The following is a 17,515-nucleotide window of genomic DNA, read 5'->3' on the forward strand; positions in this document are numbered from 1 at the left end:
CTGACAGGTGACACGTACGTAATCATCCTGTCTGATCGCCTGCATCCATTCATGTCCATTGTGCATTCCGACGGCGTTGGTCAATTCCAGCAGGACAATGCGATACCCCACACGTCCAGAATTGCTACAGAGTGGCTCCAGAACACTCTTATGAGTTCAAATACTTCCGCTGGCTGCCAAACTCCCCAGACATGGACATGGGACGCCTTGTAAAATGCTGTTGAGAAGAGATCTTCACTCCCTCGTACTCTTACGGATTTATGGACGGCCGCGCAGGATTCATGGTGTCATTTCCCTCCATAAGCTACTTCAGACGTTATACGAGTCCATGCCACGTCGTGTTGCGGCATTTCGGCGTACTCGCGGGGGCCCTACACGATATTATGCAGGTGTACCAGTTCGGTGTAACCCACCAACGTTTATAACCAGAAATAAATAAATAAACAAGTCTTAATGAAATAAAACGGATAGAACTTTTGCCTATCTAGAACATGGCAGACGATGAAGTCCTGCGTCCAGTCAGTGGGGCAATCACTGGAAGATGGGTTTGCAAATTGTTGTCATTCCACGAAGCGTCTGTAACGGATTGCAGCAGTCGTGATGTTGAATGTTCAAGAAATGTTCGGGAATGCAACCGGTTGACGTCTTCCCTTTCGTTGTCAGGTCTACGCCGACTGAGACACATAATGCAACAGGACAAAACACACACACACAAACACACACACACACACACACACACACAAACAAACAAACACACTGTGAACAGCTAGCGCCACCACAAAGCCGAAGATAGCCAATGTCAGAAGTTATCGACAGTCAATATTAATAATCAACGGGTGAGCAAATCGTTTGACAAGGCAGAGAGCAGGATTCCCTGAAGAGTTTAAGCAAAAACCTCCGTCTCTATTTATAACGAGACTTGCTGACTTGACCTCAAATGACTCTTTAATAACGCTACCGCAGCAGCCGGAAGTGCGTGCTACGATCTCCTTGGTGTTACACTGCATAGGACGACGGGTAGCAAGGCGATGTCGTACAGCGCGGTGCATGCGCAAAGGCGGCGGTGGTGCTGCTTACTGTGCTCTTCCTCCTTGATGCGCGCCTTGCTCTTGTCGTCCAGCAGGTCGTCCTCCTTCCCAGAGCCGGGCTTCCCCTCCTGGCGCGCCTTCTTCTGGATCTTCTTCATCTTCGCTCTTTGGTTTTGGAACCACACCTGTGCATAAGAAGAGACCATATCACACTGACAAAGTACAGTCACTTCCTCACACGTCTCATTAGTGTACAGTCACTAGCAGACAAGTAGAATATTTTCGCTTTAAAGTTGTCTGTTTTCGGATAAACTATGGAAGTTTAATTCAATAGACTTAGAGAAAGCTTTTCGCAATGTTGATGGCACTGTATTCTTTGAAATTCTAAAGGGTGTCAAGGAGGGTACAGGGAGCAAAAGGTTGTCTACAACTTGTGCAGAAATCAGAGTCGTAGGACATTAGAGGGAATTAACTCAGAAGGGAGTTGTAGCCTGTCCCCAGAGTTATTCAGTTTGTACAGTGAGCAAGTTCTGAAGGAAGTAGAGGAGAAATTTTGAAAGGAAATTAAATTTTAGGGACAGAAAATACTTGGGTCACACCAGGGGAATACTTGAAACCGTATACAAAGAGTACCGATACGTAAGAGTATGGAAGTACAAGACACTTATACCAACACCAACATAAAATTGCCACCACAGATGCTCATAAGGAAATCGTAATGTTCAAATGGTTCAAATGGCTCTGAGCGCTATGGGTCATCAGTCGCCTAGACCTTAGAACAACTTAAACGTAACTAACCTAAGGACATCACACACATCCATGCCCGAGGCAGGATTCGAACCTGCGACCGTAACGGTCACGCGGTTCCAGACTGAAGCACCTAGAGCCGGCCGCGGTGGTCTAGCGGTTCCGGCGCTGCAGTCCGGAACCGCGGGACTGCTACGGTCGCAGGTTCGAATCCTGCCTCGGGCATGTGTGTATGTGATGTCCTTAGGTTAGTTAGGTTTAAGTAGTTCTAAGTTCTAGGGGACTTATGACCTCAGATGTTGAGTCCCATAGTGCTCAGAGCCATTTGAACCATTTGAAGCGCCTAGAACCGCACGGCCACAACGGCCGGTAATTCGTAAGGACGAACAACAAAAAACACCTTCTCGCCCTACAAGAAAAGTACAAGATTCACAAAACAATAACAGAACGACAACAACGCGTAAATAGCCACATCAACCTGGTATGATATTCACTTTTTAAACAATCAGAGGACTTAATATAATATTGAATATCGACACATGACAACACTTCTACATATGTGACCCACTCAACACCAGTCCCACACTCCGCTACTCAGCTACCATTAATCACTAATCATTTAATCCCAGTTGCTTTCCCTATAATCATTGTCGCCCCCCCCCCCCCGCCCTACTCCAAACTCGAATCACCGTCACGTCTCTCCCCCTTCCACTCTGCTTCCATTTCTGCCGAACATGTTACACACACACACACATATAACTAAAACAATTGCATTCACATGTTGGCAACATTCGCAGCCTACACAGAAAATAAATAAATAAGCAAAACACTGTGCTGAGTACAGAACACGTGAAACTGCAGTAATATTTAACTTGCGAAATTGTACGAAACTGACGTAAAGTCGTAGAAACACCAATGCAGCAAAAAAAAAGTTGGTTCAGAAAAGCGGGAAAACTGTGAAAAGTAAATGAGAAAACAAGTTTCTTTTGAGCTCATTCTTCGCTAAAACCAAAGGAAAAACCAGTGGTTTGCAGAATAAAGAAACAAGAGACAAGAACCACCGAGAATATGCCTCTTTTATATAGAAATACTGTTTTTAATCTGTAAGTACCGAAATGTAGAGACAAATTATGTATCGATCTTTCCACACTGTACAAGGTGTCAGCTTGAATGAATGTTAAGGAGCAGAGTGTCAGAACTGAACCGCAGAAAAAGCTTTATAAGTAAAAACGAAACTCATCTGGTGAAAAACACCCTTTATTTGCAATGACTTTAAGAAGGAAAAACTAGTAACAATTTAAATCTTTGATATTTTCCAGTGGATATGTCAGAAACGGCAAAGAACTAGGAAGAACAGTTGAACGGAATGGATAGCGTCTAAAGAGGTAAAAAGATGAACAGAAAAAAAGTAAACCATTGGTAATGAATGCTTTTCGCTGACACTGGGACATGAGACACTAAAAGTAGTAGATAAATTTAGTTGTTTACACAGTTAAGAATCGTCAAATTATATGATGACGATGGTGGTGATCATTTTTGGTCAAGGACATTAAATAGCAAGATAAGCAGTGCTCTTGGTTGAATTAAACACAGATGAGTCTGGCAAAAATTTATTAAAACTAACAATAAATTGAAAAACCGAGCTGTACGTACACAAAAAAATTGAGAAGATACCCCTCTTGTTCGAAATTTGTTCGCTGACTGCGAATATTTTGACATCAGCTGTATTACGTGCTACCCATTAGTTAATATTATTTTCCTCTTTTTTATTTTTATTTTTTAATAAGAAGGAATGTATAGAGGAAAACATACGAAAACATACAATAGGTTCCTAATTGTGCGCCGGCCGGAGTGGCCGTGCGGTTCTGGGCGCTACAGTCTGGAGCCGAGCGACCGCTACGGTCGCAGGTTCGAATCCTGCCTCGGGCATGGATGTGTGTGACGTCCTTAGGTTAGTTAGGTTTAATTAGTTCTAAGTTCTAGGCGACTGATGACCTCAGAAGTTAAGTCGCATAGTGCTCAGAGCCATTTGAACCATTTGAACCTAAATGTGCAAGCCTTTGGCATGGGTTTGTTTTCGTTATAGATCGCAGTAAGTTATGTGATTATTCAATAATTTCCTGGTAGTGTCTGTGAAGCTTTATTGTGAAGAGTATCGTACATGTATAGTTTGCATTCGGTTCATGTTTTCTGTGTTTTTATACGTCCTTACAGTTTTCATATTGTGCAGTAAAGTCGTCAAGTGGTGTTTCTGTTTCCATTAGAGTATTTATACATAATTCAGTGATAGCGCCTGTTCAAATTTGTCATTAGAAAATATCGAGTCTCATCAGTTGCTTACTCGTTTCGTGATTTCCGCCACTGTAACCTACGCCAGCAATTAACTTCGCACTGTTTACATTCGCCTGCTGCTACATTCGCCTGACGTCCAGAAGTTCTCTGCTCATCTCGCCGCAAGCTAAGTTACTTTCTGCTAATTATTAATTGGTGTAGGGTAATTGTTCGTAGTGTAATTTGTATTGTTTCTATTAGTGTTGTATGTTTGTAGTGTAATTTGTATTCTTTAATCTGCCATCATGTGTGACAAATGTGGATGTTGTCGTAGATTAGTGAGCATGGGAGTGGAATGTTAGGATTGTGTTTCACTGGGGAGAATGTAGCGGGAAAGCTGTTATAGTTCCAGATGAGGCTCGCCAAAGGAGTTGTAGATTATGTAGCCGTGACAAGAAAATCGTGGAACAGGGAAAAGAGATTTGTGCCCTTCAGGCTGAACTGGAAATGGTGTACTTTGAATTAGACAGTTTGAAGGGGGAAAGAGACAATGGGAGCTGTGAACAGGTAACAAGTCTTAGTCAGAAGGAGAAAACCTCAGAAATCACTTTTCAGATTCCAGTGAGCAATCAGTTTGATTTGTTACCTGAAGTAGAAGAGCTTCAAACAGTTTTTGAGTAAAGTAGGGAGCAGCAGACTCGTAGTAACACTTGTAATTCTATGTCTGGAATAAAGTCAAGCAGGAAGAAAAGAGTCCTGCTGTTAGGTAGCAGTCACGGGAGATGTGTAGGCCAGTTGCTACAAGATAGGCTAGGAGTCGAGTACCAGGTCACGAGCATTGTGAAACCTAGGGCTAAGCTTAGCCAGGTTACAGAAAACCTAGGGGCCTTGTGCACTGATTTTGATGGTGAGGACCATGTTCTCATACACTCCTGGAAATGGAAAAAAGAACACATTGACACCGGTGTGTCAGACCCACCATACTTGCTCCGGACACTGCGAGAGGGCTGTACAAGCAATGATCACACGCACGGCACAGCGGACACACCAGGAACCGCGGTGTTGGCCGTCGAATGGCGCTAGCTGCGCAGCATTTGTGCACCGCCGCCGTCAGTGTCAGCCAGTTTGCCGTGGCATACGGAGCTCCATCGCAGTCTTTAACACTGGTAGCATGCCGCGACAGCGTGGACGTGAACCGTATGTGCAGTTGACGGACTTTGAGCGAGGGCGTATAGTGGGCATGCGGGAGGCCGGGTGGACGTACCGCCGAATTGCTCAACACGTGGGGCGTGAGGTCTCCACAGTACATCGATGTTGTCGCCAGTGGTCGGCGGAAGGTGCACGTGCTCGTCGACCTGGGACCGGACCGCAGCGACGCACGGATGCACGCCAAGACCGTAGGATCCTACGCAGTGCCGTAGGGGATCGCACCGCCACTTCCCAGCAAATTAGGGACACTGTTGCTCCTGGGGTATCGGCGAGGACCATTCGCAACCGTCTCCATGAAGCTGGGCTACGGTCCCGCACACCGTTAGGCCGTCTTCCGCTCACGCCCCAACATCGTGCAGCCCGCCTCCAGTGGTGTCGCGACAGGCGTGAATGGAGGGACGAATGGAGACGTGTCGTCTTCAGCGATGAGAGTCGCTTCTGCCTTGGTGCCAATGATGGTCGTATGCGTGTTTGGCGCCGTGCAGGTGAGCGCCACAATCAGGACTGCATACGACCGAGGCACACAGGGCCAACACCCGGCATCATGGTGTGGGGAGCGATCTCCTACACTGGCCGTACACCACTGGTGATCGTCGATGGGACACTGAATAGTGGTACATCCAAACCGTCATCGAACCCATCGTTCTACCATTCCTAGACCGGCAAGGGAACTTGCTGTTCCAACAGGACAATGCACGTCCGCATGTATCCCGTGCCACCCAACGTGCTCTAGAAGGTGTAAGTCAACTACCCTGGCCAGCAAGATCTCCGGATCTGTCCCCCATTGAGCATGTTTGGGACTGGATGAAGCGTCGTCTCACGCGGTCTGCACGTCCAGCACGAACGCTGGTCCAACTGAGGCGCCAGGTGGAAATGGCATGGCAAGCCGTTCCACAGGACTACATCCAGCATCTCTACGATCGTCTCCATGGGACAATAGCAGCCTGCATTGCTGCGAAAGGTGGATATACACTGTACTAGTGCCGACATTGTGCATGCTCTGTTGCCTGTGTCTATGTGCCTGTGGTTCTGTCAGTGTGATCATGTGATGTATCTGACCCCAGGAATGTGTCAATAAAGTTTCCCCTTCCTGGGACAATGAATTCACGGTGTTCTTATTTCAATTTCCAGGAGTGTAGTAGGAGGAGCAGGAAACAGCCTGGGTAGCAATTCGGACTATAGTGTTAGGTATGACCTGGATGTAATAGGTGCAGCAACAGCTCACACTCGTGTGGGGTTTGTGCATGTTTGGATGTTTTGTGTTTTGCAGCACTATGACCAGCCCTTGGTTAATACGGCTGTCAACCGTGTTAACAGAGAGCTGGGTGGGGGGGGGGGGCGGGGGGGGGGGAGGTTACTGTTGGCAGAAACTAAATCTCATGTCTGTGCTGTGCCTGTTGATGCAGTTGGGAGGTGGGCTTACACTAGTCATGGCCTGCACCTGAATAGGAGGGGGAAGGATAGATTAGTTGATCTTCTGGGAGAAAATGTGAGGGGGGCCACATGCATACAAGACAAAATACCTGTGATTACTCGAGTCAGAGAGACACATTTTTTAGGGTAGATGCAGGTTACAGACAGAGAGTATGGAAAGAGATTAAAACAGAACAGTGCCATAATGTCTGTAGCAGTATCCAAAGAAATAAAATTTGTGTGTTTCATCAGAACATTAGAGGATTGAAAAAAAAGATGGATGAGTTTCTTGTATGCCTAGAAAATGGGGTAAATTCTGAAGGTATAGATGTTTTATGTCTCTCTGAACACCATGTAATCGCAGGGATGGAGAAGTTAAATTTAAGGGATTACAGATGTGCATCGTATTCATCTATAGTCAACATGGAAAAAGGAGTTGCTACTTACATAAAAACTGGACGCAAAGTCAAAAATATTGAAACAAATAGTTTTTGTGTAGATCAGATCCTTGAAGCATGTGCTAGTGAGTTGCTACTGCAAGATACTTCTATAGTAACTGTAACAATCTACAGATCCCCTCAGGGTAACTTTCAGCTATGCATGAAAAATCTTGAGGCATTATTGAGATACCTGTCAGACAAAAAGAAGCAGTCAGTGGTTTGCGATGGTTTTAATGTAGATTTCTTAAAAGATACGGATAGGAAAAATGAGCTAGAATCTTTGTTTGGTTGTTTCAATCTAGAATCTGTTGTAAATTTTCCAACTCGTGTGCAGCAGGATAGTAGGTCATTTTCATAGACTGTGCTCAGGCAGAAACAATTAACGAGTACCCAGTTGTTAATGGTCTATCTGATCATAATGCACAGTTAATGGAAATAACACATATAGCACCTTACAGGCTTCAGGCAGGTTCATACAAGGCAGGGAGGCTTATTGATGCGAACAGGATACAGAGCTTTAAGTGCAGCCTAGAAGAGGTAGAATGGGATGAAGCATACACAGAAAATGATGCTGATGCCAAATTCAATTTATTCCACCGTAAATTTGTCTCAATATTTGAGAGTTGCTTTCCTGAAACGTTATAAAAAAAAATAACAGTACGTAGTCAAGTAAGCCATGGATTACTAAGGGAATTAAAATATCGTGTAAGAGGAAGAGGGAAGTATATGGACGGGCCAGAATAAGTCAGGATCCGACGTTACTTGCTTACTATAAAAGATGCTGTAATATTTTAAGGAAATTCATTAAGAAGTCGAGAAGCTTATGTGTTCTGACAGAAATCAATAATGCGGATAATAAGATTAAAACTATATGGAATATTGTCAAACGGGAGACGGGGCAGCCTAACAGTGCACAGCAGACCATAGCAATAAAGCTAAATGATGATGTTGTGAGTGATAATTCACAAGTTGCAAGTATTTTTAACAATCATTTTCTGAATGTAGCAGCAAAAATGGGATTAAAGGGTTCAGTTGAAGGAGCAAAAAAATATGATAAATATGTCATTCCCCAGGACTTTAGGCCTTTAGAAATAGCACCAACATCCCCCACTGAAGTTAAGGGAATTATAAATATAATGGAAAACAAGGGCTCATGTGGTGTTGATGGAGTCTCTAACAGAATTCTGAAGCGTTGTTCTAATTTAATAAGTGGAGTCCTTAGCGATATACGTAATCCTTCGCTGGCACATGGAATTTTTCCATACAGATTGAAACACGCAATTGCCAAACCTCTTCATAAGAAAGGGGACAAGAGTGACTTAAATAATTATAGACCAATCTCATTGCTGACTTCATTTTCTAAAATATTCCAAAAAGTTATGTATTCAAGAGTAGTCTCACATTTAAGTGAAAATAATTTACTCAGTATGTCACAGTTCAGATTCCGGAAGGATTAATCGTCTGAGAATGCTATCTACACGTTTACCCATCAAGTAGTACAAGCCCTAAATAACAAATTATCGCCAGCTGGTATTTTTTGTGATCTCTCCAAGGCATTTGACTGTGTGGAGCATGCCACATTCTTAGAAAAACCCAGGTTTTATGGAATTGAAGGCTATTCACACAGCTGGTTTGAATCACACTTAATAACAGAAATCAAAAAGTTGTGCTGAATAGCACAAATAATGTTGAGAGGGTGGTAAATTCTAGTGAATGGGGAGTTATCACAAAGGGAGTCTCATAGGGCTCAATTTTAGGTCCTCTGCTGTTCCCTATTCATGTGAATGACCTCCCACGTAACGTTCAGTAAGCAGAACTAATAGCTACTTTTTGCTGATGACACGAGTGTTATAATAAATCCCATTCCAGAAAAAGCAGCTGAAGATATTGTTAAGGATGTCTTTCAAAGAATTATTAAGTGGTTCTCAGAAAATGGACTCTTCCTTAATTTTGAAAAAGCTCACTATATCCAGTTCTGTACGCCGAATAGAGTCATACCGACAATTGATGTAGCATATGGACAGGGCTCAGTCAACAGAGTAGATTTCTACACATTTTTAGGTGTTCACATTGATGACAACTTCAACTGGAAGAAGCATGTTACTGAGCTTCTCAAACAACTAAGTTCAGCTTCTTTCGCTCTTCGTATAATCGCTAGTCTTGCTAATAAACAGATCAGCGTCGTAACGTACTTTGCACATTTCCACTCAATAATGTCTTACGGATTAGTTTTCTGGGGTAACTCACCACTTAGACACAAAGTATTTATTGCACAAAAGACAGCAATGAGAATAATTAGTGGTGTTCACCCAAGAACATCATGTAGGCACCTTTTCAAGGAGTTAGGTATTATAACTGCACCATCAGAGTACCAATATTCACTAATGAAATTCGTCACAAATAATCCATCTCAATTCGCGAAAAATTGTACAACACTAGAGGGAAAAATGAGCTTTCCTATCCGTTATTGAAGCTGTCAGTTGCTCAAAAAGGAGTACATTATTCAGCAACAAAAATCTTTGATCATTTGCCCAACAACATAAAGTGTCTGGCAGGTAGCAGATCAAGTTTTAAATCCAGCTTAAAATCATTTCTTTTGGACAACTCCTTATACTCTATGGACGAGTTTCTGTTTCAGAAATGGTAAAAAAGATTGTACCTCTAAATGTAGTTGCATGTGTAGAACTAAAAATTTCATTAATATTAGCACTATTCATATATATATATATATATATATATATATATATATATATATATATATATATATATATATATATATATTGTAATCTGACCTGTTCCACATCATATCGATAAAATAATCCTGAAAATGATCTACGGAACATGATATAACTAAAAGCAACTAAAACTTAATATTATGTGTGTTCATCATCAAAATAACAAACAATTAAGATCAAATGGGACGACATCCTGGCGAAAAATAACGAAAACTGTCCATCGGAGAACAAGACATTTTTTGTTTTGTTTTTGAAGACAGACTGTCTAAGAGATCCACGTCAATTTACAATTATCGTCAATAACAAACAACATAGAAATGGAAGTAAGAACACCCTCGCGGCGAAACAAACAACAAAATAGCATGTGAATGCCGCCAACTTGTGTGTAAATGCACTCAAAACCCCAAGTCAAGCTGGCATGTTCTGGGCACGTCTCCTCGAAGAATATTCCATTTTGCTACTACACTGCTCCAAGTCCTGATATTACGCATTCACATTGAAATCACCTTTCCATACTCGGGACATCCCAGCTGCGGTGGGGGAGGGGGGGGGGGGGAGTTAATCCATGGAAGCACTACCCAAAAATTAGCATAATATTGACTGTAGATCGGATTGCGCGAGATCTTGAAGGAGCGTCAAAAAATCAAGAACGCTCTTATATTCTTCATGAAAGAAGTAAGAGTTCGATAGGACTTTTATCCAGTTCACTGCGTTGGTCTTCGTACCTGGAAAGTAGATCTCATTCGGTAACAGACGTGACTTTGGTGCATTGGCATGGAGAGCCGTAAGTACAAGAAAGGCGATCTTTTTCTGAATCAGCTGCAACACCTATGCAAAACATACACACATCAGTCAATCCTGTGTCAAGCGAGTGACACTGGGGACAAAGCAGCGAATCCATCATCTTGTGCCACGTATTCCCATTAACAACCAGATCCAGGTTGCACGAGTGTGTAGGAGAAGACATGGTGCACGGAACACCAGACCACAGGCCATGCATCCGTAGGATGCCGGCTTTGCACCACATTCCTGGCATGATTTCTCGTCATTAGGCAATAGGCGTCACTTGGATTAAGTTCCTAGTACAGGCAAAGTCTAACTGTATTCAATGAAGAAGGTCCTTACGTGTCAGATGGATGTAGAAATATGCGCTGCTGCAACGAGCGTCGTTTGGGAGGTTGGGTTCATTTCATCAGTCAGGGTTCCTGTTAATCCGGTTTAGTGGCAGGTCCATGATTTAACCACCATGTTGTTGTTGTTGTTGTGGTCCTCAGTCCTGAGACTGGTTTGATGCAGCTCTCCACGCTACTCTATCCTGTGCAAGCTTCTTCATCTCCCAGTACCTACTGCAACCTACATCCTTCTGAATCTGCTTAGTGTATTCATCTCTTGGTCTCCCTCTACGATTTTTACCCTCCACGCTGCCCTCCAATGCTAAATTTGTGATCCCTTGATGCCTCAAAACATGTCCTACCAACCGATCCCTTCTTCTAGTCAAATTGTGCCACAAACTTCTCTTCTCCCCAATCCTATTCAATACCTCCTCATTAGTTACGTGATCTACCCACCTTATCTTCAGCATTCTTCTGTAGCACCGCATTTCGAAAGCTTCTATTCTCTTCTTGTCCAAACTGGTTATCGTCCATGTTTCACTTCCATACATGGCTACACTCCATACAAATACTTTCAGAAACGACTTCCTGACACTTAAATCTATACTAGATGTTAACAAATTTCTCTTCTTCAGAAACGCTTTCCTTGCCATTGCCAGTCTACATTTTATATCCTCTCTACTTCGACCATCATCAGTTATTTTACTCCCTAAATAGCAAAACTCCTTTACTACTTTAAGTGTCTCATTTCCTAATCTAATCCCCTCAGCATCACCCGATTTAATTTGACTACATTCCATTATCCTCGTTTTGCTTTTGTTGATGTTCATCTTATATCCTCCTTTCAAGACACTGTCCATTCCGTTCAACTGCTCTTCCAAGTCCTTTGCTGTCTCTGACAGAATTACAATGTCATCGGCGAACCTCAAAGTTTTTACTTCTTCTCCATGAATTTTAATACCTACTCCGAATTTTTCTTTTGTTTCCTTTACTGCTTGCTCAATATACAGATTGAATAACATCGGGGAGAGGCTACATCCCTGTCTCACTCCTTTCCCAACCACTGCTTCCCTTTCATGCCCCTCGACTCTTATAACTGCCATCCTGTTTCTGTACAAATTGTAAATAGCCTTTCGCTCCTTGTGTTTTACCCCTGCCACCTTCAGAATTTGAAAGAGAGTATTCCAGTTAACGTTGTCAAAAGCTTTCTCTAAGTCTACAAATGCTAGAAACGTAGGTTTGCCTTTTCTTAATCTTTCTTCTGAGATAAGTCGTAAAGTTAATATTGCCTCACGTGTTCCAACATTTCTACGGAATCCAAACTGATCTTCCCCGAGGTCCGCTTCTACCAGTTTTTCCATTCGTCTGTAAAGAATTCGCGTTAGTATTTTGCAGCTGTGACTTATTAAACTGATAGTTCGGTAATTTTCACATCTGTCAACACCTGCTTTCTTTGGGATTGGAATTATTATATTCTTCTTGAAGTCTGTGGGTGTTTCGCCTGTCTCATACATCTTGCTCACCAGATGGTAGAGTTTTGTCATGACTGGCTCTCCCAAGGCCATCAGTAGTTCTAATGGAATGTTGTCTACTCCCGGGGCCTTGTTTCGACTCAGGTCTTTCAGTGCTCTGTCAAACTCTTCACGCAGTATCTTATCTCCCATTTCATCTTCATCTACATCCTCTTCCATTTCCATAATATTGTCCTCAAGTACATCGCCCTTGTATAAACCCTCTATATACTCCTTCCACCTTTCTGCCTTCCCTTCTTTGCTTAGAACTGGGTTTCCATCAAAGCTCTTGATATTCATGTAAGTGGTTCTCCTTTCTCCAAAGGTCTCTTTAAATTTCCTGTAGGCAGTATCTGTCTTACGCCTAGTGAGATAAGCCTCTACATCCCTACATTTGTCCTCTAGCCATCCCTGCTTAGCCATTTTGCAGTTCCTGTCGATCTCATTTTTGAGACGTTTATATTCCTTTTTGCCTGCTTCATTTACTGCATTTTTATATTTTCTCCTTTCATCAATTAAATTCAATATTTCTTCTGTTACCCAAGGATTTCTATTAGCCCTCGTATTTTTACCTACTTGATCCTCTGCTGCCTTCACTACTTCATCCCTCAGAGCTACCCATTCTTCTTCTACTGTATTTCTTTCCCCCATTCCTGTCAATTGTTCCCTTATGCTCTCCCTGAAACTCTCTACAACCTCTGGTTCTTTCAGTTTATCCAGGTCCCATCTCCTTAAATTCCCACCTTTTTGCAGTTTCTTCAGTTTCAATCTGCAGTTCGTAACCAATAGATTGTGGTCAGAATCCACATCTGCCCCTGGAAATGTCTTACCATTTAAACCACCATACTTACATAAAATATCGTAACAGAGCTTGATGATAAGTTTCACACTTACAAAGTGTGTGTCTGCTGTTGGTTTTGCCATAGGTAAACTGTGTGCCAGATGGGGTAGCCGCGACGCCAGTTGAGTGTTGTATCATGTCTGACACTCACAGGAGGTCTGCGCGAACGCACATTAGGATCATCTGAAGGAAACATTTAAAATGAGTCTTTCGCTGTGTGTCCCTTGTGAAGGTGATTCACAAACATTTGACCTTGTCCAGCAATGGCTGTGGGGCCACACCACTTGCTGCAAGACCTTTACAACGACCATAGCACCATACTCCATCAGAGTCACACAGCTTCCTTCAGCAGTCCCGTATGGGTTGATCCATTCCAGCGCCTGTCACATTTCCTCAGGAAATTTGTGGTAAAGTTCCTGTGGGACCAAACTGCGGAGGTCATCGGTCTCTAAGCTTACGCACTACTCAACCTAACTTAAACTAACTAACACTAAGGACAACACACACACCCATACCCGAGGGAGGACTCGAACCTCCGACGGGGGGATCCGCGCGGGCCGTGACAAGACCCCCTAGACCGCGCGGCTATCCCGCTCGGCATCACATTTCATTCCGCTATCGAACCAAGAACACCAGGTCCTCTGTGTATGCACGACAGATGAAAGCATGACCCCTCATTGTGATCCCAGGCAGCCGGCTCTGAAAATCTTGAAACAGTGGCTCAAGGGCGATGGCGTAAAGAAGGATCGATAGCAGACATCCCTGGCAGATGGACTGCGTGATAGCAAAAGGGCCTACTGCACCGTCATGGTCATTGGCCAGCATCTGTGACACGACATCTCGGAGGAGTCACAAGACATGTATGAACGCAAGGGGAAAGGCCATCCGTTGCAGCACTGTCTCTAGAAAGTCATGACTTGATCTGTCAAAGGCATTGTCTAAGTCCATCATCACTAAGACAATGCGGATGTGGCAGGTCGCTGCCAGGGCTATTATATTGCGATAATCGCCGAGACCCATCTAATGTTACTGTCACCACTAAAGCATGTTTGATCCATAGAGATGAGTTGAGGGAGAATGCACCATCTTCTAGTCATAATTTAACATGATCGACTCCTGATAACGTCCAACTCCCAATCCCCAAACAGCTTGGGAACCGCAATAAGCATACTTTCTATGGCTTCAGGGGAAGGTCAGGATTCATCTGTTCTTGATAAAGCTCTGTCCAGTGTGAAGTGATGATCATATAATGCATGGTAAAACTCCAGCAGAAAGCCGTCAGGGACTGCGGATTTGTTTGCCACTCCTTTATTAAGAGCGTCAGTGAAGTCATCAGCTGTAACCATCGTCCAATGCTGTGGTGACCTGGTGCTCTGCCATATAGTACTGTTTTTAGTGGTCCATAAAGGCGCTTGTGATATTATTCTGGGACATCAATCAACCACTATCTGGCATGCTGAGGGCATGGACCAGAGTTCTCTGACACCGCTTCTTGTCTCAGAATATTCAATGTGTGAATGAGGATTCTCTTGGTACCCAGTCTTGCACGTATCTTTGTTCCCTCAAGGCGGCGACACATTATCGAAATTACCTTCGCCTTAATCTGTTTAATTTCAACCAGTCTTTGAACAGAAGAGCTATGGCCCGAAAGCTCGTGGAGAATTGTGAAATAATACTCCATAGGATTTCGGTTACCACTGCATTTCTTTTTTTGCTATTGTCGTTAATCATCAATTGACTTAAAGCAGGCGTGGCGCAGTCAAGCCACCATCGGAGTGTTGAATGATATGCTGGCAGGCATCTGATGCAGTTGCTCCAAGTCTATGAGCTGTCTGCAATCTGGATCATGGAGTTGGTCCACATACAGCTTCCATGTGCCTGACTGCACCACATCTTCTGCCGATGGAGGGAAAGAGTGCAGATGTAGGCGATACGGTCGGAGAGAGCCACAATTAAGAGGGCTACAACTAAGCATCAAGTGTGGCAGTAACAAGTCCTTGGGAAACGGCGACACTGTCAAGACGACACACTGAATGGCTGGTGACATGCGTATATGCAGGCCAGTCAACACGCACGCATTCCCAAGTAACAGGCTAGGTACGGTTCGTGCACTTTTAGATTACTAGCGTTTGGTAAAATGGGGATGTTGGTCCTCCTGTGACAACCCACGATTGAAGTCACCATGAAGAATAGTGTGGTCCTAACAGCCCACAAATAAAGGGGCGACCTCTTCTGAACATAATCAGTACCATTCACGTCACTTGGCTCTGCCCAACAGAGTGTAAACACTGATCATGATTCGGCACCATGGAAGGTCAGTAAGACCTCTAGCCGATGGTAACCGAGCCAGGAAGAGCAGCAGCATACAGTTGGCGACAGACCCCTACCCAGTACCTCTGCCGATTAACAGCCAAGGTTTGGTGAAGCAGCATCCGCTGCTGTCACAACGATGGGTGTTTGGTCCTCTACATCATCAAACCATGCAGAAGTTCAAGGGCGCTGTGTGTCCAATGGAGCGTATGTCAAGTCTGTAGACATTGCTATGTCTGCAGTGGAAGAGTAGTTCTGGCTCAGCTGCTGTTCCACGTCCGTAGGTGCACAGCACAGTGCTTGTAATGATGGTTTTACTTCCAATGGACGATGGGCTTGTGGATTCACCACAGAAAAGTCCACCAGGAGATGATCTTGGTAGGTAGGAACCTCATCGTCTTGAGATTGTGTCCTGCAGGTGTCAGATGGGGTGATCTGACACCTCCTTCATCTCCTCAGTGATCGGTGCTTGGGCACGTGATCTTCATTGACCGAAGACGCTTGGGTGTTCTGACAATCAGGCACAAAAGCATCAGTAGGCATGACCATATATATAATCACGGTCCAGTGCTATAGATTGCTCTCCACTGCACAAGACAGGCGGTGGGCGAGGGGAAAAGGGTGTAGGCGTTGTTCTGTCCACAACACCTGGAAGTATTACCGGATATGGTAATGGTGCTGTATAAGAAATAAGCATGGACCATACGCGGAGGTTTTTTGGGGAATCTCGACAAATATCAGTAGGAACATCGTCAAGGCGGTCATGACCCACTCGTCTCCAGGGAGCAACTGTTGTCAATCTGTATTGCATATAGCTGGAATGGAGGTGTTCTTGGCCATACCATGAGCATGTCTTCGGCTGGACCTCGTCAATTAAAATGACATGGCATTTGATAATATATAAGTAAGATGAAAAATATTTGGTTAGCTTTCGGATCTGTTGTACACCACTGAGAACCAGATATGTGGTAAAATGAGCCCATTTTCAGCTGTATGGATAATCACCTTCCCATATGGGCAGAATCCGGATACGCACCACCTCTGAAGGGACCTCATAAGCGAGTTAAGCACACGGATTGTCTGCAGTCCAAGTCTCACATGTTCTACAGTGACGTCACCAATGTGTCTGTGAGAGTGATGGAATATAAAACCATTTCTAATTGCACATAATATTATATCACATACTTACTCATTGATCAGCTTCATACATGCTATACTGTTCACCATAGATGGATGTCAACAAGATCGTTATAATCAATCTCAACTTCGTCTCTGACAATTTGTTTGATTTGAGCTGACTTTGGTCATGCATATGCAGTCTAAAAGCTGATCTTCAGTGTCGATTTTCCGTGGGCAGAAGCCATTCTCGTTCTAAGAAAATGTAGCGCGCTAAGACGACTGAATGGCGTAAACAAGACGTCTGTGTCACTGCACTGCCAAAGGCAAACTGCTAATCTTCTCTGTATCATTCCAGTTTTAGTATATGTACCGTCAAAGCGAGTACGGCACTTTGGCTATCCCCACTTGCTCCCAGAAGCGACCCGAAGCTCCATATGTCAGTTGTTTACAGAGTGAAGAAGAACTGCCGCACTTGGAGACTGGTATGCGATTCCTTATCCAGATTCAAGAACAAACGTTTACTAGATAAATAAGATAGAGTGCATTTTGAAAATAAATGTATGAAAACAAGGAGCTGGCAACCCTGTCACATCGTGCAGCGAATTGGAATGTGCCGAGGAACGCAGTAGCGTACAAGCTATCGTAACTCACTCAGCAAACCACTGGGACATCAAACTCGCAACCACCAGCCGGATATGGTTCGAAACCCCGTGAGGTTCCTTTTTCATTTTTGTAGACGTCTGTTCATCAGTTCTCGTCGTTCATAAGCTGGACAGCAT

The 17,515-nt window shown here is 43.8% G+C and overlaps 1 protein-coding gene across 1 annotated transcript in view; it reads right to left on the reverse strand.

Annotated features, from left to right (window-relative positions):
- The window catches only part of LOC126260767 (LIM homeobox transcription factor 1-beta), a gene marked incomplete at its 5' end in the record, with an annotated part of 258,963 nt that overhangs the window by 60,349 nt on the left and 181,099 nt on the right, over positions 1–17,515 (reverse strand). The window contains one exon of the mRNA XM_049958105.1: positions 1,078–1,213. Within this exon, the coding sequence (XP_049814062.1) occupies positions 1,078–1,213 (136 nt within the window). The remainder of the gene's footprint in view (positions 1–1,077; positions 1,214–17,515) is intronic.

Source organism: Schistocerca nitens, chromosome 5, assembly GCF_023898315.1.
Source record: "Schistocerca nitens isolate TAMUIC-IGC-003100 chromosome 5, iqSchNite1.1, whole genome shotgun sequence".
NCBI lineage: Eukaryota > Metazoa > Arthropoda > Insecta > Orthoptera > Acrididae > Schistocerca > Schistocerca nitens.